General features: G+C 41.5%; 1 protein-coding gene across 3 annotated transcripts in view; it reads right to left on the bottom strand.

Moving 5' to 3' along the window:
- Nucleotides 1–95: 95 nt before the first annotated feature.
- Nucleotides 96–26,288, bottom strand: part of fhod3b (formin homology 2 domain containing 3b) — an 86,007-nt gene continuing 59,814 nt past the window's right edge. The window contains exons 6-27 of one of the 3 annotated variants that reach the window (XM_029277967.2): nt 21,900–21,994; nt 20,878–20,989; nt 19,944–20,038; nt 19,281–19,424; nt 18,914–19,161; nt 15,962–16,024; nt 15,348–15,458; nt 15,075–15,209; nt 14,618–14,668; nt 13,648–13,838; nt 12,210–12,749; nt 11,224–12,125; nt 9,860–10,018; nt 8,952–9,134; nt 8,299–8,418; nt 7,236–7,397; nt 6,928–7,118; nt 6,272–6,464; nt 5,327–5,350; nt 3,917–4,103; nt 2,666–2,827; nt 96–2,520 (exon numbers count right to left, since the gene is read on the bottom strand). In XM_029277967.2, coding sequence (XP_029133800.2) covers nt 2,438–2,520; nt 2,666–2,827; nt 3,917–4,103; nt 5,327–5,350; nt 6,272–6,464; nt 6,928–7,118; nt 7,236–7,397; nt 8,299–8,418; nt 8,952–9,134; nt 9,860–10,018; nt 11,224–12,125; nt 12,210–12,749; nt 13,648–13,838; nt 14,618–14,668; nt 15,075–15,209; nt 15,348–15,458; nt 15,962–16,024; nt 18,914–19,161; nt 19,281–19,424; nt 19,944–20,038; nt 20,878–20,989; nt 21,900–21,994 — 4,151 coding nt within the window. In that variant the 3' untranslated portion in view covers nt 96–2,437. The remainder of the gene's footprint in view (nt 2,521–2,665; nt 2,828–3,916; nt 4,104–5,326; nt 5,351–6,271; nt 6,465–6,927; nt 7,119–7,235; nt 7,398–8,298; nt 8,419–8,951; nt 9,135–9,859; nt 10,019–11,223; nt 12,126–12,209; nt 12,750–13,647; nt 13,839–14,617; nt 14,669–15,074; nt 15,210–15,347; nt 15,459–15,961; nt 16,025–18,913; nt 19,162–19,280; nt 19,425–19,943; nt 20,039–20,877; nt 20,990–21,899; nt 21,995–26,288) is intronic. The other 2 variants (XM_065957997.1, XM_065957996.1) reach the window with 2 other exon arrangements.

Here is a 26,288-nt window from a genome sequence, read left to right as displayed (position 1 = left end):
TTTTTCTTCCCCAAAAAGTGTACAATGTGAAGCTCATTATTCCCTGAACAAAACAGATTTTCGAGTAATAAGACACATTTGAAACACGACGAAGGTTATTTTAATGAGCCTTTTTATTGTAGATGTTACATCGTTTTTGCCGTGGGGCACAGTTGCAGTAGAAGCCTTGGTTGTGTAGCACTTGTGTCCAGGTTCCACAGTGATGTTATGGCACAGGCAGCAATGTGTTTGTGTGTGGTGTTCTTGTTTTAAATCAAAGACAAGAAAATGTTGAGTGCAATGAATTCAAAGGCTTCTTAGGGGTTCACAGGCGAGCGGTGACGTTAATCACTGCGTGTTTCTCCATGTTCATGTTACAGTCTGTGGACTCAAAAGGATTAATAACACGCACACTAACCTTACAGCTCAGCAGTGAACCCTCCTTTGTATCAAGTGGAAGTCCCACCTTTTCCAACAATGCATGGCCTGGTTTTCTTAAATTATATTTAGAATAATACTGCTTTTAGTCTATAATACACTATCCTACACATGGAGCAAAACAAAGAACACAAATAACAATGTCATGACAGAAACATCATTTTACAGCCTTCTCCTAAATAACACATACACTCTGTCTTGTTTATGACTAAAGTCAGTACAAACAAAACACGATGAGCTCCTCCCCCACTATAACTACTAAGCTGCATGCTACACACTGAGTGTCTAAGGTGCTGAAGAGGTTTTCAGTCGATTCTAAGCAAAACAACAAATGGACTGCTGGTCGGGATTTCTGAAGCTTTATCATGGTGCTGCGCTAGCTTCAATCAATGGCTATGTTTCCATCACAGTGAAAACTTGCAAGTGGATACATAAACCTTGACATGAACTGAAGTAATGCATGTTATGTTAGCTAAGGCCATTCCAAATGACTTGATAGCAAAATGAGCTCATTAATTGTTCTCAAACGGATGTACACGATCAACAAGTTAAAACTTTGGGCTCCTTCTAATCCACTTCAATAGAGATGTTTTTAAATAGATAAATAGTGAAGATTTTATGTGCACCCTTGTTATTTATTATCCTGTAACCCCTGATGTTCACATTCATAGTTTGGATTCAAAGTAAAAGTACTCCATATGTTTAGTTAATGACAGAGATCTCCAGTGATGCCGGCTGAACTACAGAGTCATTTGTCAATGTTCAACTCTTATTACACGTTGATCTCCACTACAGTGGAACAGATGCATGTTCATACTCTGCAGTAAGGCACCTGGACACAGCTAATGTGCACACCCAAATCCCTATGTTGTCAGAAAACCTTTTCCCGGGACAAGTTTTAAAAACACTGTTTTAAAACAAATCACAGCGCTTCAATGATGATCTTCTCACCCCCTCACAGACAGCACACCTGTAGTAACATTTTCTCCATTTGTCCCTGAAAACGTCTTAATAAATATCTGTCTTTAAAGGCACTCTGACATGTGCAGCTCATAGTCTATAGAAAATTAAACCACTAAACTAAATGAAGGTTGCTCTTCTTTAAAACCGCTCCTGCCCTCCTTTAAATTGTGAGAATAGGTCACATGATGCAACGTGTGTGTGTTTGTTTAAGCTGAAAATGTTTGCGTGATGAGTATGAATCTGAACTCCTGTCACCAGTCTTACTGAAACTGAATGTGATATTTTCCTTCTTATACAATTGGACATTTGACAAAGCTTCAAACACAACTGCCTGGAGTCTGCCCACTTAAAATAGACATTAAAAACTGTGCTACCTTTTATTCGCTGGTTAAAACTGTTGAGTATATTTTTAGATGTTGGAGTGGTTCATCAGTGTCGAAGGATTTCACATTCCATTGATATCCAACTTTTACATCCAGTGCAATTGTTCCTTATTTGAGCACCTTCTTGAGAAAAAATGAAAAGAAACACACAACTACAACAGTAGTATTAAACAGAAAACCCCTCTGCATAAAGCCATCTATTCAATAGATGTACAGTTTTCAATTCAATGTGTCGCTGAAGCTGCAGGACTGACTCTGAACCCAAACAGCAGAGAGTTTAGTGTCTGTTTCACACTTCAAGCCCTTTGGATTCAGTCAAGGCCACAGAGGCTAGATCATACTAACCCTGACTACCCCTTTTGATGCCCTTACCCTTAAAAAAACACACTTTTTATTGTAGCAATGCTGTGTTCATAGAGCGATTGTGATTTAGGCTTGTGGATGCACTTCATTGATGTTTATCCAGCAAAAGCAAAGCCAGGTGGTTTTGAACGCAGCTCCCCGTTTTATCCACTCTTCAGGAAGCACTGGAATCATGCAGAACACATGACTACAAAGTCAACTCATTAAAGCTAGGAGGATTTAAGAGCCAAGCCAGAGCGGAGCGGGTTGCCGGGTTGGGTATGGGCATTTGAGGGGCAGTGAACAGGCTTTCAGATGTCTTTCTGTCCAGCTCACACCTGCATCTCTGAACCGCTGGACAAGCCGAGTGCGTTTGCCTCCTCTGTTGTCAAACCGTTCTTCAGTGTCCTTCTCACTGTGCAGACAGGAAGGAGAAAATAAGGAGGAAGGGGGAGGAGAATGACACAATGTTGATGAGTTCTGGTTGGTGCATTTACAGTGTTTGACATGCGGCTGATTTCTCTGCATGTGACCACATATCAGGCCATTTGTTGACTCACATGACTTTCGGTTGGCTCGTGATCGTCTCCTCTCCCGAGGTTGGGTCCGGGTGCTGGGCCCCTGAGTGGCTGACCTCACGATCCTCTCCATGATCTCGTCAGCTGTGTCGTCTGTGCAGTTCACCGGGTCATCACTGGCAGAGCACCATGGGGGAACACGCCCTAGAAAAAAAGCAACAGGCATATTTACTGAGCCAGGGAGGTGACATGGATAGGCTTTGTATTTTAAAACACACCTGGCTTTCTTTTCTGTGCAGCTGTTTTATAATGTCCGCGCATGTTTTATTAACTTGCATGTGTGTTAATTAAAGGTGTATTTGATTTAGTCATCTGCATGCACATTATTAGTATTTTGCCAACCTGATTTAAAAATTGCCTGTGCATTTTATTAACTTGCACACACGTTTTATTTAAAGAGGACATATTATACACCTTTTCAACCTTTTCAAACAGTCCCCTGTGGTCTAAATGAAACATGTGTGCTGTGCTTTGTTCAAAATATAACATGAATCAAGCACCAGAGGAGGTTTGTGACCCTGTATAAACCAGATCTTGCAGAACGCTCCGTTTTGGTGTGTGTGTCTCTTTAATTACAATGAGCCCCCCCTGAGTTTTCTCGATAGACATCACTCCTCTGTAGCGAGAATAAAACTGGCAGACCTGCGCAAAAGTTTTGCTCTAGGCTGGAGGTGGAGTCCATGGGTTGAGATACCAGGGAAGGGGAGGGTATTTTCTTTTTTTTAACCAGAATCCCACTGTGATGTCACAAGGAGAGCAAATTTGAAACTAAGCATTTTTCTCTGTGTTGTAAGACTTATGCAGACCACAAACAAAGAACTGTAAGTGTTTATTTCACATTTTGTGGATCAGTAGACACTCAGGTTACCCAAATTTATGTTCAAAAACACTGTCAAACTGGATTTTTCACAATATTACCCCTTGACATATTAAACTAATAGACGATTTCCCCCTAGTGGCCATGTTGTCATGAAGCCCAAAAGTAGTTTTCTTTATGGCAAGATATTTATGGTATTCTGTCAAAATGTTTGTGTAAATGTTCCACTCTAAACAAGTATTACCTTTGTTAACCTGTCAGACAGACAGCTAGCATGTCTGATAATACCAGTCTCAGCAAATATCAAAGCTAAGACACCTAAGGATTCAAATATCAGTATATTTGATTATTGATGTTACAAATACAGAGTTAAGTTGAGGTTTATTACTAAACATGTTGCATGTTGTGAGACAGACCTCTGGTGCTGCTGGCTCTGGTGCGTGTTCGTAGGCCGGGCACCGTGGACGCCCCGCTTTCTCCTCCCAGCACACCGCTCTTTAGCACAGCCTTCATGTTCTCATGTTCAGCTGCATCTTCAGCGTACTGGATCCCCTGAGGCTGGCTCTCCTGCGCCTCTGATGCGGCACTGCCAAATTTTCCACTCTGGAGGAGGGGAGGGGGACAGGATTAGAATATCAGATGTTTTATTAGCAGGAGACAGTAAAACTCAACTGACCAAATTCACACTGTGGCATATTTGTCTCTGCCTCCACGCTCAGGGTGGGAAACTTAACATTACATTGTCTCACTGTTGTGTTCCGAGCTGTAGAACATATAAATGTAGAGAATCTGACGGATCATTCTCATTTTACTGCTTCCTGATTGAGCAACAAGTTCAAACAACATATTTTACAACTTGCAGACTTCAGTCAGGCAACTGCAAATGTTGCAAGCAGTTAGCTTCATACCAGTTAATCTGAATATTAGCAAGGAACTGGCTTAAACCTTACATTCAAGTTTTTAGACGAAAGGAATTTGCTTCATTTGCTTCCCATGTTAGCTTCAAATTGGTTGCTCTAACTTGTTTTAACTTGAAACATGGCCTGATGTGTCTTCCGATGTTAACTATTTGTCTTTTCAGTTGCTGGTCCAACAAAAAACTGACTGCCAATATTAAAACCACATTTATAAACCCTTGATAACACAAGTATGGCCTTATAACAGCCAGCGATCTTCTCAACCTGAGCATAATGTTTATATGCAATGAGTTTACAGTCGTTACTGCTCTGGTACTTGTGTGGTGTAAGTGAACCATGTAACCATGAGTAAAAGATTCTTATCAAACGTGTTGTACAGGTTAATCTTTACTAATGACACAGCACGTTCACTTTCATGCATAAAAAAAAGAACAGTTTGTTAATTCAGAGGTTCAGCTCCCACATATCCATTTAAGAAGTGTCCCCCCCCCCCGACACACACACGCACACTTAGATGGTTTCTTGCAACAATGCAGAGAAGACAGGTTAAAAATATCTGCTTTGGGTCCAGTTATTTGTTCCAGGAAGTAGCTGTGATACTTGTCCCACCCAGATCTTGTCAGCACTCCAGCAAACATCATGCAGTCACCTTTTTTCTATTCTTGTTGTCACCCTCAAGCTTCCTCATTCATGTAGGTCACACACACACACACACACACACACACACACACACACACACACGCACACACGCACACACACAGAATCTGTCAGTCTAACTGATGACCAGCCCTTTGTTAATCCTCATTAACACAACAGTCATTGTTCAAAGTTACGCCATCACATTCTTGTGGAATATTAGTCAACACAAAGCTCACATGCACCTTGTTTGCAAACCAAGTTACCCCCTACCTCACCATCATCGTCATCCTCACTCTACAGAGACAAAGGACAAGAATGCCAAAAGGTGTGTTGTAAATATAAATATAAAATATTGCAGGTATGAAGGTAAAATATTTACAAAGCGAACATATTCAGCAAAGTAAAGTCTTTTGTGTCATGTTGTTTGTGATATTTGAGTTGAAAACATTAGGAGTAATAGTGAAATAATTAATTAATAATTATAAAAAACTGACTCTGGTTAGCCTAACTTTGCATCTGGACTGGAAGCAGGGGGACCCGGCTAGCCTGGTTCAATCCAAAGGTAAAAAAAAGTTATTTCTCCTCTGTAAGTCATTAGTTGATATGTTTTATCTTGTTTGTTTAATTCATACAAAAAGACTCCATGTTTTTTTATTTGCGATTTACTGGGGCAATGCTAGCTGCTAGCAAGTTTCGAGACAGAGCAGCATCTTTGACTGAACATCTTTGTATGAGTGTGTCTGCGCTGTTGGCCCCTTTTGTTTCTCCTTCAGGGACATCCAAAGGTTTGAATTTTCACACAGTGATTGAATTAGGGTCCCTTTGAAGAGAGAGGGGCCCCTGCCAAGGCCTGAGCAGGAGCCCGCTCTGAGCAGCCGGCTCCTTAGGGTTTTAACAGGATTTTAATCATGCAGGGAGGTGTTTGCTCTGGCCTTTCTGAGCCTGCTGCAGCGACAGAATGCGATACACTAAAAACACTTCACTGTTTGTTGTCACAGAAATCTAGACATGTGGATACCGAGGAACTCTCCTGATGTCATTACAAATCTATGCTGTTTTCCAGAAACAGCTCCGTTTGGTGCTCTAACCAGATTAAAGATATAACCAGTGTCCAGGGAGTGATCATATTGTGTCAGAAGATTGAGAAAGTCCTTAAACTAAACAAAGACGAAGATCAGGAAATGGAGAATCTTACTCGCGCTGAAGAGCACTTACATCTGTTATCATTTTTCCTCTGGTCTTGTTCCTCTCACGGTGGTTGGCCCTCTTTTGTTTCTGTTGTAGCACGCGCTCTCTTGTTGTGCGATACTCCAGGGCAAATTCACTCAAGATCTTGCTAAAGCGATGAATGCTGACCTCACGTACCGCATATATCGGATGTCCCAGGAACAGCAGAAAGGCATGAAACCTGCAGATGTGTGGGGGAACATAACATTACTGTAAATAGATCCGTTGGTTGGAAATAAAGATGAAACGTGGCAAAAGGGAAAGAAAGTCTTCATAAATTAACACAACATTTATTTTGGCGCCCCCTGTGGACAAAGCAGTTCCTCTAATCTCTTTGCACTTTTATTCTGTTTGTGTGTTTTCCAACAGTCCAAATGTATCGCTCATTGTGAAGCTTTGCCGTGGAAAATCAGCCTGTATCTTCAGTGTGCTGTAAATCTCTACAAACGGACACCTTACACCTTAAATGTGCAATATGTAGAATTTTATGACAATCCCCGCTAGCCTCGACGTCATCTTTGTCATTGTAGTATTGATTGAGATACCCCTGTCGGCAGAATCTACTTATTATAGCCAGTTGAAAATTCTTTACAGGAGCTTTAACGTAATCCAACATGAAGTCTTTGATCAACAACTGAACTGACCTGTTGATAATCCTTCGATGTACAATCTTCAGAATAATGATTCTCTCTGCACAGTCCTTCAGGAAGTCGGACAATTTTTGTTTCAATGCTGGTTTCATCTCATGTTTGGCAATGACTTTGAGATGATCCCATGATGCTTTGCACCGTCGCTCCATCTGGGCCAGATTGTCTTGAAGCTGGTCAAAGTCCACCTGAAAACAATATCCCACACAGACTGTTCAACATTGGCTTCAGTGAAAATGACATTGGTATTTACAGCTCAGCTTTAATAATGATAAACATGCTGTGGAGTTTTTTCAAAGGCACACCTTTGTTAATCGCGTTACAGCTCCTATCTCAGAGTAGAGGTCAGTGCTTTCTGGAAACTTCTCGACCACGATGGCGCAGGCGTGGTGCAGCAGGGACTGCTTGTGAACCGTGTCCTTTACCTCTGGAACTTTTTCCAAGTAACTCAGCTCAAAGCCTTTAGCCTAGAGATGCATGAACACACAAGAACACAGTCACAATGTGGGACAGAAACAACTGTCTGGAATTAAAAATCAAAAGGGGACAAATTGCAGTGAATTTCCTTTTTGGCAAGGTCAGAAAGAAGCGGGACCGGCTCAAAGGAGTCCTCAGAGTAGATGTGTAGTTTCATTAGGCTGGGGATTATCAGAAACCACAATCTGCTTCAGAACCGACCGATTGTTCCCCATCACCACAACCGAGCTTTAAGAGCAGGAACACATCATGAAAGACACAATCCCGACAGGATCTCCTTGTTCTTCTGCCAGTTTTAAATGGCTTACTGCAAAATCTAAATGCAGCCATTATTTACGGGAACTGCTTGTTTTGATTTTGATAAATTGTGTTTCCCTTTTGCATTTTTTGGCTCTCATGTCTCAGAGGTCCATTCATACATGCAGACATTTACACAGATGCAGGAACACAAAGGCACACGCGAGGCCACGGAGAGTCTACAAGTGAGATGTAAGAGAAAACAGACACACAGATGCAAGTCGACACACAAGTTGCAGGACAAACACAAACTATCAGGAAACACACAGTCTCAGACAGAGAGATGGAGCCAGGTTCAGCAGAAGCCCCGACAAGCGATTTGACTGTAGAAGGACAGTGTCTGCTGCACACTTTTGGCCAGCACATTCTTCTACACATAGAGAGTCCACTGTTATCCCTGCCAAATAAATATGTTGGCGGGGGAGAATGGGGAAGAGGAGGAGGAGGAGGAGGAGGAGGAGGAGGAGGAGGAGGAGGAGGAGGGGGTAGTGTGGGAGGAAATGGAGAAAGTGAGTAAAAGACACAGAGGATGTAAAAAAAAAAGGGGGGGGGGATCCTCTACTCCAAGCCTTGTATGTCTTGAGAGTGACTCACATTTGTGCTGTTGAGGAAGTTGCCGATCGCCAGCAATGTGGTCAAGATGTAGCGGAGTGTTTTGTTTTTTTCGAGCTGGTCCATCCCTTCCTTCAGGTCCTGCAGAGGCTCTGCCACTTCCTAAAAAAGCATGAAATGCAGTCAAGAAGAAAGTCATCTGGCTTTGCCTGCACCTGTTTCCTCTTATTCATTTCATTCTTCTTCTCTACTTAGAAAGCCAGGGTTTAAGTAAATTAAAATATAAAATAGACACATTTACACACTATGTCAAAAGGCCTCACAGCCAGCGCTTTTCTGCACGTAAAAAATTTTTTTATGTCACAGTTATTTGTTAAACCTTATGGTTTCCCTAAAGCCAAAAGCTGGCCCAAAAAAAAAGTTCAAAATCCAGAATCTTTGTTTTGGAGACATTTCAAAGTGTGAGGAAGCAGATTGTTTTGTATTGTATATTGAAACTTCAGGCACAAGAGTGGTATTGACCTTTACCAGCCAATACATGTTACAAAAGTTTATCTGATGTGAATTTCAAATATCCATATTTCCACATGTGCACATTCATTGCAAAGATTTTTTATTTTTTTAAAAATGTAAACTTATATAACTTCCTAAGGTGTGATGTCTGCATGTTGCATGTGAACAGAAGAGTATCCCACTTTCTCAATAAGCTCGTAGTCCATCTTGAAAGCCCACAGCTGCAGGCGAGCAGACAGCTCAGTGATGGAGGAGAGGGTGAGGAGGAACTGTTCAGCGTTGCCCAAGGGAACATCAGGGTTGACCAGCTGAGCCTCCTGGATCCTCTGCTTCTCCTCCTCTGTGGGGATCATTGTCAGGATTTTCTGGGAAGGGGAGGAAGAAACAAGACGAAAAAAAGAAGAAACTTACTTATCGAGTCATTCATCAAGAAAAGTTTTTCAGTGCCTGAGTACAACTTTGTCACGATATGTCAGTGAGTTTATCACAGGGGAGGGGGGAGGGGAGGGGGAAACAACGTGATTCTGACATTCCCAGCTCTGTTTGTCTGTGATGTTTCCAATTGTTTCCACAAACTTGTGTGACAGGTGAACTTATATTCCCCTTTTATTGTCTGGCTGTAAATATCTCCAGAGACGAAAGGTGGAGAGGAATACCTCTCTCTGCTGAAAATGAACTCAAGGTGAAGCTCTGAGAATCAGCGGTTATATAAGAAGGATGATGCTCCATTAATCTTTATCTGCTGATAAGAAAGAAGTCCTTCAGAAGTCTAAAGAGTGCTTTTTGAAATTAGCTGGAAATATGCACATCTAGCTAACCTTTACTCATTGCTGTGATTGATTACATGAAAATAGTCATCCAGACAGAAAATAACATGTTATGTCAACATTGTTGGGCTTTCCTATTTGGATGAGTTCAATCTCTCTTGTTTTGGGAAATCTCCCAGAGTATTTTTCATGTGCTGAGTAAATATCGTTTATGAAACCACGTTTGTTTTGGACCCAGTCAGCCTGAGTGGGTTGAATCTGATGGTCGAGGCAGTGATTATAATATGCGGTCAGTTAGAGAATCTCTGTAAAAAAAAGCTTACCTCGATGCCTTCCTTGTTCAGTGCGTACTCATCAAAGTTGAGGATCGCGGTCTTTATTGTGCGTGGAGGAGGTAAAACAGTCAAACCAATATTTATAGCATTGCTGCGTTTTGAATCCAGGACTATGATTTCTTGTCGTTTGCCATCAACAGCTGCTTTCTGTAACAGAAACAAAACATCATCACAAATCCAGCCAGAATGATCAACGGACAAGAGAAGATTAAACTGACGTAATGAAATGGAATATTTTTGCTGGAGGATGATGATAGTGTGATAGGTTTTCTAACTATGTACAACTGGTAATGATCTTTAGTACTGTGCTACTGAAGACATGGATATAGTTTTCCTCTGGGTTACATGTATTTACTTACAAACACAAGATATTATTGTGTAAACTTTGTTTCCTCTCTGATGCATGACTGACACTAATTGATGAAATGCAAACCTGCAGAAGTCTCGGCCTGGATACAAAAACACTTTATAAATCATGCCATAACCAGGTTGTGTCGAGCTGAAGCATTATCATCTAAGCCTGGCATTTATTATGTCCTTAAAGATTTGAAAGGTTTGAAAGTCTTACAATTGTGATGATCAGAAAATAACTTAAACCAGATGTTCAGAATGCAACTACATAATAAAAAGAACAGCTTGTTATTACACACAGATGTAAAGTATGTTTGCATTGGAGAAGTTTGACTTGTTATTGAATCAGATCTACAACTACTTAGTCTTTGGTGTTCTAGTTGGAGTAACCAATATTAACGCTTGTTTGTGAGTTGGATCCATGTCGAACCAAAATGATTCGGGTTCTTCTTTTGGCCAGTGCTTCACGTTTCCACAACTCTTCATCAAATCAAGCTTTGTTTGGGCCAAATCCTGAAGACAACATACAAAGGCACTGAAAACATAACTGAGCTGTCTCCCCCTCCCTGAAGTTGATGTGCATGCAGGTTGCTTAAAACCACTGACCTTCTCTGGTCAAAACAAAAACAAACCATTCCCAACTGGAATGGAAACTAAGGAGGATGTCAAACTGGCCGCTGCATTGTTGTCAGAGATGTCAGCACTTCAACATAGAATGTTTCCCTAATGTCTGATGATGTAGTGAGGTCATTTTATGATTTAATTCAGTAGATATCTGACATTGTACATATTGCTCCTTTAAGCTTGAGTAGAGTGGTGGTCCCAACCCTCTCATTAATTTTGAGATGTATTAACCCCATTTTAAATGCTGATATTGCCCTATGTATCCTCAAATTGGAGACAACCTGGGAGACAAGTTTTATCAAGCTCATCCCCTCTCCCACAAATAATCCTGTCTCATATGGTGCTTGAAAGCAGGAAACAGTACAACACTAAGTTACCTTTGTGACAGGCAGCTCTTTGGATTTGGACTCAAACAGCTGCTCCAGCTTGGATGTGTCCAGTTTCACAGGCTCCAGTTTGGACCAGAGGGACTCCTTACATAATTTATGGCTCTTGCACTGCCAGTCCATTGGACGCACCTCGTTCCAGAAGAGACGGATTGTCTTCTTCTTCTTTTGGAAGAGAGGAACCTCCCCTCGACTCAGCTGAGGGGAGGGCGGCGGAATAGGGGCCATGAATGGCGGGGGTGGGGGCATCATTTTGCCAAGGATGGGTGGAGGAGGGGGGCATCCGAATAGGGGTGGGGGTGGTGGCAGGGCAGGTGGCGGAGGTGGTTGTATCAGGTCACCTGATCCCATCACACTGTCTATATCTAAAATATCCATATCATCCTCATCCCTCAGGTCAGTGAAGTCCATCTCTTTAATCCGCAGCTCTCTGGGTGTGGCCATCAGCTGGTCCCAGATGTAGTCCGACTCTTTCTTTGGGGGTAATGACGGGGCCAGCGACGATTTGTCGGACTGCTGCTGCTCTTTTGAGGCCTCAACCTCCGGAGAAGACGTCAGGCTTTTCACTAAATCTCCAAACTTCTCGGCCACCGCTCGGACACTGCCCTGGTTGTCCAAATGTCCAACCTCCATTCTCTTCACATTCTCCTCTCGCGCCTGCCGGTGAGCCTCCAGTGTGGAAATTCTGCTGGCCAAGCTGGCCACAGAGGAGTCACTGGCCTCTGTCTCCTTCTCACATTTACACATGTCTTTATCCGCTTCGTCTACATTCTCTTCATCGTTGCCGTTTGCCTTCTGAGCGTAGAGCATGTCCAGCATGAAGCGCTTGCTGTTGATTAGTTTGTTGCACTGGTCATTCACGTCTGCGTCTTTAATGCACTGGGTCCACTGGCCTGTAAATGTGGAAACATTTTTTTTTAAATCAAGAGAGATACAGTTGATAAACAAAGAAACTGAATAAAGTCAATCCACCATACCTGCTTCATTGTAATTGGTGAGTTTCTCCTCCCGCTCCTCCCTCTCCAGAGTGCTGCTAGTGGAGGAGATGCTGGACGCAGAACAGTTGTCTTTTTCATTCACTTCCTCGTTCTGTCTCTCCTTCTCGCTCAGTAGTACACTCTCTTTTACATCCCTTTCTGTCGATTGCTCCTTCTCAAACACCTCCTCTAACTCTACATTCACCTCCACATTTGGCTCTTCAGCTTCTGCTACATTCTCTACTTCTGCTACTTCTACGTGCTCTTCTACTGCCACCTCAGCCACACTCTGGTCCTCTTCCTCCAGCTCCTGTTTCTCTTCTTTCTGCATGCCTGAATGTTCATCTGACGCCGGCACTGCCACAGCATTCTGTTCAGACTCAGCAGCATCCTCTGTCTCTGCAGACGACTCTGTCTCAGTCTGTTGCTTGTCCGGCTCAGAGGGAGATGTCGGGGAAGTCTGTGATGCTGTTAACTCTGGTGCTGGACTTTTAGTCCTGGTCTCTGTGTCAAGGTTTGGCTCTGAGATGGATTCTGTTCCTTGAAGAGGAATTTAAAAGGACTTACTTTAAAGTACTTCAAAATGATTCTGGTTCATTATTACAACAGCTTTAAACTGATTCTGTACATATTCATATTTTCATTATGAGATTGTCGAAGCTCAAAACAAACATTTTCAAACTTCAATAAATCATAAAGCAGTTATCAAATTCTCTTTGAGCAAACATGTGTTATAAATCCCACATTAATGGCTGTGAGAGACTATGTGAGAAAATTATCCCGAAGATTGAATCTAATTTTGAAGTGTTCAATATCAACACTTCAGTAAAATAAACTCTTACTTTGGAAGAAAACATATTTTTTGATTGCAGCCATTGAAAAAATGATCACAGAGGCTGTTAAATCAGAACCTCTTATAAAACATTTCAAAGTAAGAAATGTAGATCTTTGTGATAAACCTTTCAGACCCTGTCTCACAATCATCAGGCAAGCAAACACACCACAGACTAAATCAAAGAAGCGGACAGAAAGTCTATTGATTTCAAAACCAGTGTGAAGAACTTTAAACCTGCATTCTTTCTAAAGACCTGCAGAGGTTGACTTCATGCATACCTCCAGTGTCTTCCATATATGGTCATTTCTGGCTCCAAACAAACAAACATGGGGGCAGCTAAAATACTGTATTCAAAGCTTTACAACATTAGTTCCCAAACCTAAGAAGACACCATGGTGGCTATGCTATAAGTATTTCACAAGTGTTTCAACTGTTCAACAGTAATGCAGCTAGGTCTATTTTTTGCAATAATTATTTTCACAAACCTTTAATGAGTGTGAGACAGTGCAGCATTGTCTCACCAGATACCCAGGCAGGCCTACATAAAAAGTCCATTCATGTTCATCCAACTTCATCCACTAATGATAACTAAACACCATTTACCTGATGTCTGGAGTGCAGTAGTGACAGTGTCTTCCTGTGAGACAATAGACGAAGGCGTAACGGAGCGGGACACTGAGCGGTTTGCAGGCATGGGACTCAAACACAAAGTGATCTCTGTCCGCCCTCTTGTTGTCACTCTGGGCCGCTCTCGCTCAAACTCTTCTGCGGCTAACCTCTCCACGGCTTTGTACCTGTAATTAAAGAATGTGGCTTCAGATGTCTACACACTCTGGTTTCGATCCATGCAGATCTGAAAAAGATATTAACAACTAAACTCTTGGATTAGATATTTTGAAAAATGTGGGATCAGATGAATGTAAGTGTGTTTTTATGTGTTCTTATGTGCTGTCCTGTAAATGTTTGTTTGTATTGGGTTTTTTATGGCAAATTCATTCATTCATTCATGTAAACATGTCAATGAGAGGGTTGTGAAATGTCGTTTTCCTCATATTTTTAAACATACAGACATTAATCCCATCATCAGTCTGTAAAAGACCTTCAAAACTGGAAAAATTAAAAAGTTTTTTAATTTTTGAAATATTAGGATTTTGTGAACAATGGGCATCATTTTTTTCTGGGTAATTATGGGAAAAAATCTGTCATGTCAGCTGTTCTTTTTTAAATTGTGAAATAGTTTTTAAAATTGAATGAAATACATTTCGATTTAATGAAGAGAAAAGTGTGCGGGCAACGAATGAGCTGTAAAATATGCTCACACTCTCACACAGTCTTGGTGCTCATGCATGCCGAAACCCCATTACACACTTGTCCTGTTAACTTTGGAACGTCTTAATGGTGAGCAGGCCTAAAGGGGCTCCAACACCTATAATTCAGCCTCAGGCTGGGTGCTAGCGACTTCACATCTGCTATCGATTTAAAATAGGATCTCAAAGCATTCAAAAGCCGCCAGTTGTTTGATCTACTTTCACAACTGCAGCATTATAACCGTGAAAAAAATAAAGAAGCTCACCTTTCTTCTCTAGCTTGTCTTAGCTCCTCCCTTTTGTCCCCATAATCCCGACTGAAATGGAAAGACAGAGAAAACATACATGCATCCAAATGAATATAATATTTTAAACCGTTTGATAATTTTAATAGACTACCCAAGACCTATACAGTTTATCTTATATAACAGAGCTTGATAAAAAGCTGGTGCACCTGAGCAGAACATACACAGACTCCTGCTATGATTCAGTGCATCTAATCATCCCTATAAAGAAAGACAGACCAGCTTTTTTAAGGCTCATGGAAGATTTGTGGATGTCTCTCTTGAGAAAGGACTGGGGCCATCTGTTTCTAGAAATGACCCATGCCAGCATGTCTTTATTGGCTTTACAGCTGCCTACAGTACAAAGTAAAGAAATATATATTCTCTCTGACATGAAGTCATGCCGTGTGTTGGGTCTGATTCTTAAGGTGAGACTAACTTGAAGCGGTTCCTCTCCTCTCTTTCGATTCTCTGCAGTCGCTCCTCTCGTTCTACGCGTCTTCTATCTCTCTCTGCAGCCAGAGACTCCTGATGCTGTCTGTACGATGAAGTCAGCAAGCCGCCTAAACCAGGTCTACATGCAAAGAGGATAGAGAACATTCGAATTTGTACACTTGTTCAGATAAGAACATTGCAGATTTACTGAGTGATATTGAATCAATTATGTCCACAAAACGCTGTGCACTAGCTGTGGAAAAGCTGAGTCACCAACCTCTCTACGGGTTTGGAGTCAGGTGTGGATGTTGCTGAACAGGAGAAGCGATGGTTGGAAGATGTAAGAGCCTGGTGCCTGCCAGGGTATGGAGTGCCATTTGCACTGATTCTGTTGAAAGAAGGAGAAAAAAGTGCTTTGTTCTTTTCCAAAACACTTTTCACTAAAAGACAGAGAAGAAGCCTTGACATCAATTCAGAATCTGATATGAATTCTATGATCATACTTTACACTGCTATATGACAGTGTTGAAAGAACAGTGCTCTGAAGCTTCTTTTTGAAATACAACTGAACCCTCTTGGGAAAGCGTTGCCATCAAACGCTTCAATCCAAGTCTGTACATTTGGATCAATCTTTTAACGATTTTTTTCTGCACTTTTCTCAAAGAACTCATTATTTTGTATGGATGCAACATTAAGTCGTGCTCATTTGGCTTTAGAACAGATGCACAATAAAAAAAAAGAGATGTTACAAAATAAATGACTGTAAACTGTTTAGTGCTCATCCACAAAACTTCCTCTAAAGCTTTCCATTTTAGTCACAAAACCTTAGACCCATCATCATCTTTTCCCCACATATTCATGTTTTCTTGAGCTGTTGACTCCTGGCCTTACCTTTCAGCCCAGCGGGGCTTCCTAGCTGTGTTAGATGTAGACAAGTTGTTTGAATCAGTCAGACTGATTGATGTGAGAAGAAAAAAAAGAGAGAGGAACAATCAGACACTCCAAAGAGGAATTAGTGGAATATTAGTCACACGCAAAAAAAGATAGTGAAACAGATATGTGAGGTAGGAGGGAGGGCTGCAAGACCACAAAACAAAAGATCCAACAAGGGAGAGACGAGAATGTGTCTGTACGTTTTACAAAGTCGTGCTGCTGTTTGGAGGCAATCAAGCACTAAAATCCCATAAATAAAATGGTTTTAGTGGCATTCCGTTTTTCCTGCATTTAGGAAAGCGAAGCAGGCTTACATAGCAATAAGATAATAGACTTTCTGGCCTGTTTGTGTTGCTACAGATCTCTGCAGAAACATGAACCACCAAGAGACACTGACTGGGATCTGTGCTTTTTTTTTTATTATTATTATTCTTTGATGCTTTTAAATAATTTACTGACTTAGATTAACTGTGGAACAGAGCCACAACCAAAGACAGATGAGATGTGAATGTTGCACAAAATAATTCTTTCCAGCAAGTGAGAAAAGGAAGTCATAATGAGTTCCCTTTCTCTGGTGCAGTATGTCATTGGAGATGACACATGCAACATAAATCACATCTGATGGGACATGAGGGCGCCTCTGTGCGATACGACTGAGGAAACCTTTTTTTAAGGGGCTACAGCATGTGCAAGATGAAACAAAAATGAAGGGTTACTATTAGTATTCGCGTGTGTTGCCGTGTGTGCAGTGAGATACATAGAGACACAGACACCAGTGATAAGGACAGTGTGTTTCCACATTGTGAGGCTTAATGGTAAAACACTAAACTGTTGCTCCTGCCCTGAACCTACAACATTTTTCTTCTGACTCTTCTAAGCCCCAACACACATGTAGCTCTGGTTGAAGTCTGGGGATGAGGGGGGTGAAAGGGGGTTTGAAGGTGGGGTAGACTGACACTGAGTATGTGCAGAACCTGGCAGAGCAACAGGGAAACACAATCATGTGGGCATGGAAGAACGCACCAAGGACTAAAGGTCCTCTTTTTAGGTGGTGCTGACACAGGAGAAGAAGTTCTGCTCTTGGTGCTCAGATATTTTCTCTGCCCTTCAGGGTCACTGGCTTTAGGGAGGATGTTGGCCATACACATAACGTTCAAACACATGTTAGGAGTGTCTGCTACAGCTGGAGCCACACTAGGATGACAAAGTACAAGAGAGGAGGAGTCCAAAGGGAACGAGGAAATATTTATACTTTGAAATGAAGAGGAGAGACTTTATGAGGTAAAGTGGGAAAGCCATATCACCACCCTCTCTAAAATACCTGTGAGCGCCCTGCCTACAGGACTCAGTGACTGGATGACTTTCATCATCTGCTTCTTCCTCCTCCTCCTCCTCCTCCTCCTCCTCCTCTCCTTCCTCCTCCTCCTCTTCCTCCTCCTCTCCTTCCTCCTCCTCTTCCTCCTCTCCTTCCTCCTCTTCTTCTTCCTCTTCTCTGTTACAAGAGGAGGGTTGGAGGGAGGAGACGGAGGACGTAGGCAGGCGAGAGGAAAGAGAAATTGGACAGAGACAAGATGTAAAACAGACAGCAGAGACAACACACATACACGACAGATGCTTGTTAACACCAGCATTAGAAGAAATGTTAGTGTAGAGAAGATACAAACATTGAAGGATGTATGACATGGTTATTAGACACTTTGTTGACAACGTTATTAATGTAAGAAATGGATATGTACAGGCAACAGTAACAGCAGCATTAATACAAAGAAAATCAAATATTATACTGATGAACAGAAGTTAAAGGCCGCAGGAGATATCGAGTGCGTCTGAACTGATATTCTGGAATACATGGTCATACTGGAGTCTGTGGACAGTAGGCCGTTCGGATCCCTCCTGGTTGTCTGGATTTCATTAACAATACAAAAAAATGGTGAGCTTCAAAGGCGGCTCGAATTTCCTCTGTTGAACTGGAAGAAGCAAGGCTCGTATCAAATGACATGCTGGACTGAATTTAAGTACACCTAAAGACCTGAGTGCTACCAGGATTATTAGTGCATGTGCTACTCTACAGAAGCGTGTATTTTATAATTGGGATCAAACCTGTGAAACCAGGAATGACAGGAAAAAGTGATTTTAAAAAGACAAAAGCAAGTTAAAAAGTAATCCTCAGTTTAAAATGAAAGCCTTGTTTTGGTCTTCATAAAAACAGTGGAATAAAATGGTTTATTTTGATCAAAAATACATTTCTGACTACATTTTAGTGCTTTAGAGGGTGCAGGCCAGGCTGCTGTATAAATAAACAAAGTTGAAATGTGCTTCTTGCCTGAATCACCAGTTGTGGTTGCTGTGAGTTAGTGTAGTCACAAAGGTTTGTGTCATATAACTCAGATGGCTCTGAGGAGTTGAAGTGTGATGCACTCTTACTAAAGGAAGCGAGGCTTGAGACGAAGAGCAGATAGCTCATATCATGTTTTTACAGAAGCTTCCTATTTCCATCAGGGGAAGAAGAATGTCTTTGACGCTGGAGAAATTAATTCAAAATTCACTTTTAAGCAACAGTCAGTTCTCCAGGTCTCCTTGCCTTTCTTTAAATGCCTCTATAATTAAATTTTCTGTTTGGCTCTGACAGAAGAGAAGCATCCCTCCGAAAGAGAAATATAAGACAAGACTTGCAGTCGAGCTGTTTCCTGTCTAACAGAGTTATACTTCATGGATCATTTGTGATTCTCTTTTAGGTACAGCTATCTCTCAGGGTTTAAACAAATAGGATCAACCAAGAGATACATTTAAGCTCAAATAGAAACAGAAGCAAAGAGTACGTTTCATGTCTTCTCTTGAATATCTTCCACTTTTCCTTTTCTGTGCGCCCCCCACCCCCCACCCCATTCCACCCCACCCCACTCGTCTCACCTTTCACTAATGTCTTCCACACGTTGGCCGCTGAAGGGCAGGAAGCTGCCTGCAGGAGTGTGAGGGCTGCTGGGTGAAGCTGGGGCAGAAGCGTGGCCTCTGCTGTTCTGAAGGGAATGTCTCCGGCTACGTCTTCTCTCTAGGCCACGCCTCTCATTCGTGCCACCAACGCTGGCCCGGCGGCGGTCTTTGCGGCCGCTGGGTGGCAACTGCGTTTCATCGTCACCGTCTTCATGCCGGAGAGTCATCTGGATGAAAAGCATCATAGAGAAACTCAGTAAATAAATGTTTTTCTCCCCTAAAAGTGAAACCTCTGAACACACTACTGACTCTTATGTGTTAATGCAGGCTGTTCAGGCTCTCTCACCTCGTAAATATTAAACTGTTCAACGAGGTCAAGGTCAGTGCCCTTCCTGCTCAGGTGTCTGTGGGCCATGGTCTCGATGCCCTGCTCCTCCAGACAGTCCACCATGTCATAGTATGAGTCCTGGTCTGGGAGGCCTGCCAGAGTCTAAAACAGATTCAAAAAACATGAGAAGGGATCTAAACCTGTTCCTGCAATAATTATGATCAACTTCGAGAATTTTTTTTTTTTTGCACAATGTAGAGCAACAGAAAGGGGGTAAATAACTTCTGAAGCAACAAGATATGCTATCTGAATAAACTTCAGTCACGTTATTAAATACTCTTACATTATACATTTCTATATTCTAGTGTTATAACATCAACCTGTGTACTCTGAAACACAGGGTAGGTTGATTATAAGTTTGATAAGAGTGGCACTTTGTCACAAACTCAATCCCAACTTTCAGATTCAATTTGGACTTAATTCAATCGAGCTTGTAGATCTGCTCAACTGTGAGCATTTACACTCCAATCATTAACAGGTTTTTCTTAATTCTTCCAGTAAGAAACTCAAATGTAGATTAAATCTTAACATGCGGTGTAAAAAAAGGATTGAAAGAAAGAAACTCAGTGAAGAGGAACAAACAGAGATGGAGCAGACATTTAACATTAACCCTTTACTGACCTTATTGATGAGAGTCATTGCATACACCAGCAGCTCTGTATCCACTCCATCCTTTTCATCCAGGATTTCCGTTATGTTTGACCACAGTTTTGTGTCTGCAGCAGCAAACGTTATGCAACAAGAGGTACCGTTAATCAAAAGGCAAACACAAAACAAAGACGAAACACACTGCAATCTTCACATATTCACGTAAATAACTCTCTACAGATCCACTCTGTCACCTTAAGCATAAAGAACCCTGCAGCGCCAGCGTGAAGGATTAAAAAAAATGTTCCGTCATCTCATAACTTGATTAAAGAAAATGTAGTAATAGAGGTATTCCTTTATACAAGCGGGCAGTAGAAAAAGAGAATGGAGCAACTTGAACTCAAAAGACAATGTGGCTGAGTCCATCTCCTTCTTGTCAGGAGACCTGGGAGGGGGGGGGGGGATCAGGTTTAGTCATCTTATGTAACAGCAGAGGTGACAGGATAAGACACAGCACAGACAGAGGGATACTTGAACCTCGCAGGCTGATGCTCAACCCCTGTTTTACACCGGAGCAGTATGTGAAGCATTTAGAGCAGCAGGCTTCTCTATAAGCCTTGTTTGCATGGACGTTCAGGGATCTGCTCAGGGTAACTGATCTGACTTCTGTGCAACAGGAGAGTCTGCAGTCAGCTGAAAGACACTTGATGGAATTCAAGAAAACTGAATTTGAAATAATCTGTGGTGACTTTAAAAATCAAAATATCCCTGCAGACATACAGCATGTACTTTATTCTAAATACAGAATACAAAATGCGCTTCTGTAGAGTCTTTTCTTGTAATTCCACGTCTTTTCATACCTATGGTATTTCTGATTAGTTTTGAGGTTCAATTAAAATACACCAGTTAGTTCAGCCTGCTAACTAAAATGCTACCCTGATGATGTCTGGTGAGCTTGGACCCTTACCTCGTTTTGCATCCACAACATTCACAGCCTTTATGAGCAGGGAGGCGTTAGACTCAGTGTACTCCACAAACACCAGCAGCAGCTTTAGAGCCGTCTTCACCACCAGACGGAACTACACAAAAGTCAAAAACAGAAAGAAATACAGTTCACACAGAAATCAGAAACGGCTTTTTTTAACAGTACAATATGTTTCAATTGTGAACAGTGTTTTTGTTGAAACACATGGATGAAGACTGCACAGAGTATTGGTTTGGGTTTATATTGTCTTAAAAAAAAATGTTTCCTGTTCTCAAACATCTTGAGGGGTTTGATAAGAAACTTGTGTGACGATGAGGCAGAATTAAAAAGACATAATGTTCTGTACACAGGCAGTAGAAATACGGCACAAAATCTAACAAAAAATATATATACATATAGTAAAAAGTCCAACAAGAACAAAAGAGTTCTAAAATACTGAAGTACTCTGTTAACTTTCAAATCTCCACTCGTCCAAAAGTGTGAAAAAGAGAGAAAAAGATTAGACAAAGGAGTAATAGGCCCACGCTGTCAATGCTAATTAGCTTAAGAGTGAAATAAACATCATGTCAGTAGTCATAAAATAATCAGAGTTAATCTTATACCTCTGAACAGCTGCCACATCTTGCTGAAATGAATATTAACAATGGAAATGTGCCACAATGAAGAGAAGACAGGCAATTGATTAAATACAAATAAAGTGAGTGCCAAATATTTTTTCAACATTTACACAGGATGAAAAAAAATTCATTAGTAAGAACAAAATACAGAGGGGGAAGAGAGGCTGGCTGATTAGGTTTCTTTTGATATGCAGTAACATTTCCAAATGTGACCACTAGAGGGCCGAGGTGACCACTGTGCTTCAATGTTTACACAGCAGTGAGGTTTCAGAGTGTGTGATTATTTGAATTCTGTCGGAGCAGAAATAGAGTTGCTATAAAATTAAACAGTATATCTTCTTCTGAATGTCCATATTACTTTTTTTCTTTTTCCTTTTTTCTTTTTACCTTGGATCCCACCAGGCTGTACAGCCACTGTACTGTTTCATTGTGAGATATGAGGCCGTTCATCCCGTCCACATACAGCATTATCTGACCAAGAGCTGCAGAGAAACAGAAAGACAAAGGTAGGGTCTGCTTAATCATCTGCAGTTTTTTTCTTCCTTTTTTCACCTTCAACAGACAACCACATGTTCGTCCTTCTCAGCACCCAGAAGAAGAAGATGAGCAGGTAATGTTTGCAGAGTATTTAGTGTGAAAACTGATCAACATATGCAAAGTAGATGAAAGTTTTTCAACATTGTGTTTTAGCTAATTGTTAAGTTTTCATATGAATCAGACACCAGCAGATATCATCATTAGAACAACAAGCTTACATTATATTTATATTAACAGTAATATTTACAGGTTTATGATAAAAAGTGGACTCAGAGAATGTAATGTTGTGGTTGAATTTGAAAGAATAGTCAATCAATAAACACAGACGTGAACTGTGAGTGAAACGGATTCATGTTATTTCTCACCCATCATGACTTAAACGTCACACAAACTTGAGCTGCAGAAAGGTCACTTTTCAAAAATCCAAAGAAATAAAATAAAAAAAACAGCACTTCACAAACATCTCTCAAGTCAGTGGACACAAATGTAGGGAAAATATTTGAGCGGGGTGCCTCACTGGATGCTGACATGACTTCCATCTGTAACAGGATACATAAATACGACCATAATAAGAGCCAAGGGATCTCGATGGGGGGCAGTAAAAGTGAAGGGCTTCTGTGAAAGGAGGAGAGGGGGGGGGAGGGAAATTAACACTGCTGGACATGAGGGGAACACACAAAAGTCCCTTTTAAAAAAGTATTTTTTTCCCTTTTTTCTTTTTAAAGAGCATCTCAGTGGTCGTCCACACAACGGGGGTTACTGCATTCACACTAAGTTGACAGCAGCAGCATGAGCTCAGCTTGAACCCTCTGAAACTTTAGGTGATACATTAGCTGACACGGGGGAAAAAGAGCTGAAGTATAAACAAGTGAACACATCGAAAGTGGAACATTTTTTGGAAGGCCTGTTTGACTATTTCTTGGCAGAAGCCGAGGTTTTGGTGGGGTAGAACCTAAGAGGATTTTCTGAAAAAAAAAAAAAAAAAAAAAAATCACGAGATTCCTCAGTTGTTTTTGAACATGACTAAAGGTGATGAGCTTGAACTAAAAGATGTAGAAGGAGCTGGAGATTCCTGAATGGACCGCAGAGGCTTACAACCTGCATGTTTTGGATCGTTCAATAGAAATAACAGCAAAGAAAAGTTCAATCTTCGAGCAAGAACTTGATTACAACAAAACAACTTCTAGCGAGTTCTTAACGAAAGGTTCTTTTGACATGCTATGATGAGAGGCTGCAGCTCCTGTCATATAGTTCTCCTCCCCTCCTCTTCTCTGGAGGAGCATGAAAACCGTGAATATGCTGAGGACAAGCCAAAATTCCCAGGTGCAGCTGCTGTGTGCATGCAGCAAGATTGTGAGTGTATGTTTGTGTGTGTATATGTGTGTGTGTGTGTGTGTGCATGCTGCTGCAGTTCATCTTTTATCAATCAGGGTTAATTACTCACAACATGTCTGGCCAGAGCATTCCTAACAGTCCTCCCCTGCTGGGCGCTCAGAAGCGCGCGTCACAGCAGTCAGCAGCTCGGACAATGCAGCGAATCAAAGCCGACCACATCAGAGTGTGTTTATGAAAACATGATTAACCCCTTCAGTCAGCGAGGGCCAGAGTGTCCTGCTCTCCTGCGAGTCCCCCACTCTGTATGGGACGGCTGCTGACAGATGAGCGACAGCAGCAATGACATAACGTGCAGCTGGCGCACAGAGTCCAGAGAGCATCCCTCAGGAATACTGCCGACGAAAAAATGATTAAACTAGCATGTAAAAAGTGGCCAAAATAACATTCTTTAAATAATGCGACTCTTGTTGGATGAGTAATACGCTGCATGCCTCCTTTCAAATCGGTAGCTGATGTCTGACTCACAGACTTTTATCTCTCGCGTGCACCTGTGTACAGTATCTCTCCTCCTTTGTATTTAGAGGAATGCCTTTTGAAAACAGGGGTGAGAAAAGATAGGTCAACTTAATGAGGCTTTTAAAAGGGTCATTACAAACCTGAATGCTCAGCTGCTGACAGATCAGACATTGCTGATGGTTCCCAAAAGTCAAGCTCAAAATAAAAAGACTTAAAACGGACGTGTAATCTTTGATCATTATACGAGAATAGCATCAAAAGGTTATGGGTGTTTACTAAAAACAAACCTCTGGATAAAAAATGTAATCTAGATGAATGTCTGTATCATGTGTGGATTTAATTCAGAGACCAGTTATCACACTCTCACAGGCTTCAGTGAAACACGCAGGTTAGCTTCCATTTTGGTGAGCAGTTTCACAGCTAATTTAATCACAAGTGTGCGGAATAAGAGACATGAAATTGATATTGAAACCCTTAAGAAGCATGCCAGAAACCTCACAATCATTATCTTTTTCTCTCAGATTGATTACAGTGGCTGCTTCCTGGAATGATTTGATTCCAGCTGTTCTTTTTGTACAGTTTAACTTTGAATCAGATAATCCGCGTGGACCGCAGTCACTCTACTAACAGTGAGGTCAAATGATTTTGTAACTGTGTTTAAAAGAAGAAAAAAAAAAAAAAACACAACCTTCCCATTATTGGGAAAGTGCAGCCAGCAGAGTCTGGTAAGAAACCGTTAAAAAGGAAACATCTAATAACCCTCAGAGTAATCACCTTTGTGCGCTTCAAATAGATTTCCGCACGCTTGTGATTAAATTAGCTGTGAAACTGCTACAGGAAAATGGAAAGCTAACCTGCATGTTGCACTTAAGCCCGTGAGAGAGAGTGTGATGAAATTGTCACACTGCAGTGCACTTTCCCGGCCTTGTTGCACTTTTGTGAATAACTGAGACTGTGGCCGTGGGACCTGGGATTTGTTTTGAAACTCCACAACTGACAGTCATCAATAACTTTGGAAAAGAGTTAATAAGAAGAGCATGTGAGTGCCGAGTCTGTCACTGATCTGGAGCCAAAAATGTGGGCCTCCATTCGAGTAATCATGAGCAGCTCTTCAGTACCTCACACAAAGTATAACAATAACACTGCTTAGTCCCTCTGCATGTTTGTCACGTAATGAGAAGCTGGCAGACAATGAGCTTCCTTCAAAGCACAGTGATTAGAATTTAAATGTAAGGCATTATGCAGCAGGATAGATGGAGGAAACTTGGAAGTGTTCAATGAAGCAGTCTGGCATCTGTGCACCGCTCTGACACTCTATTTCCTTCAATACTGAAGTATTGTTTTTTTTTTTGCTGAAGTGCAGATTGAAGATTTGAAGGTTTATCAAGCTACAGAGAGGAAGAGACAGACCCTGTTTCTGTGTCCGAACCAGAACTCTGAGAAGTAAAACCTTAAGGTCTGGTGGAAGTGTCTCCTCAGGGCCTCTCCCTCTCATAAACAGCAGCAATTATCTTCCACAGCCCCAGGAATGTGCAGGAAGGGCTGCTCCCTGACCACTGCTGAGGTGAGAAGTACTCCGGGGTCTGGGTGGCAGTACCAATGCAAGGCAGCAGACACACAAAAAAAAAAGATGTAAGAAATCAATTCAACAGCTTCAACTCTACACAACTGTTCCCCTCACCACTCTGCCCCTTTGGTTTCATTTAACATTTTGGAATTGATCAAAACTGGGTCAGCCAAACTTTCTGTCAGCGTGCAACAATTATTCTAGCAGGGCATTGGGATGGAGGCCAAATCTCCATCTTTTACAGTGCAACTTAGGGCCTCTTATCTTATTATGGTCTGCATTAGCCAGAAGCTGCACTCAGGTCTGAAGTGTAGCTCCCTGTACCTACGCAAGCTTTGTATCTTTTACTGCAATGTCTGGGGAGAAAGCTTGTTATCGATCCTTTTTCTGGTTTGTCACTATAATGAAAGTAAGTTACTTGAATTTCTAAAGTGTGAGCATCCACACTGGATTCTAGAAATATATGGGATAATAAAATTGTAATTAGTTCTCATTCCCACTCTACTGGCATTCAGTTATGATAGTGAGTCATCACAGAATAATTCCCTCCAACTTCACTCATTATGTTTTTGGACCAGCTTATGACCCACTTTCAGTTCAACGTTTGATCTACGTTTTAATCATTGACGGTGCTCTGACTCTCTCTGCATAGTTCCTTTAGTTTTTGTTTTTACAAAACTCGTCCTTGCATTGTGATTGGCTGGTTCTCACTTCAAAGGAAGGGGGGTAGGATTTATTTTTCTTGCAGTGATAATTTGTAGTTGACAAAACAGCTAAGGGGTACATAAACTGCTATTAAGTGGTCAGAATAAGAACAAGGG

This window comes from Labrus bergylta, chromosome 8, assembly GCF_963930695.1.
Source record: "Labrus bergylta chromosome 8, fLabBer1.1, whole genome shotgun sequence".
Lineage (NCBI taxonomy): Eukaryota > Metazoa > Chordata > Actinopteri > Labriformes > Labridae > Labrus > Labrus bergylta.
This window is presented reverse-complemented; position numbering and strand designations above follow the sequence as displayed.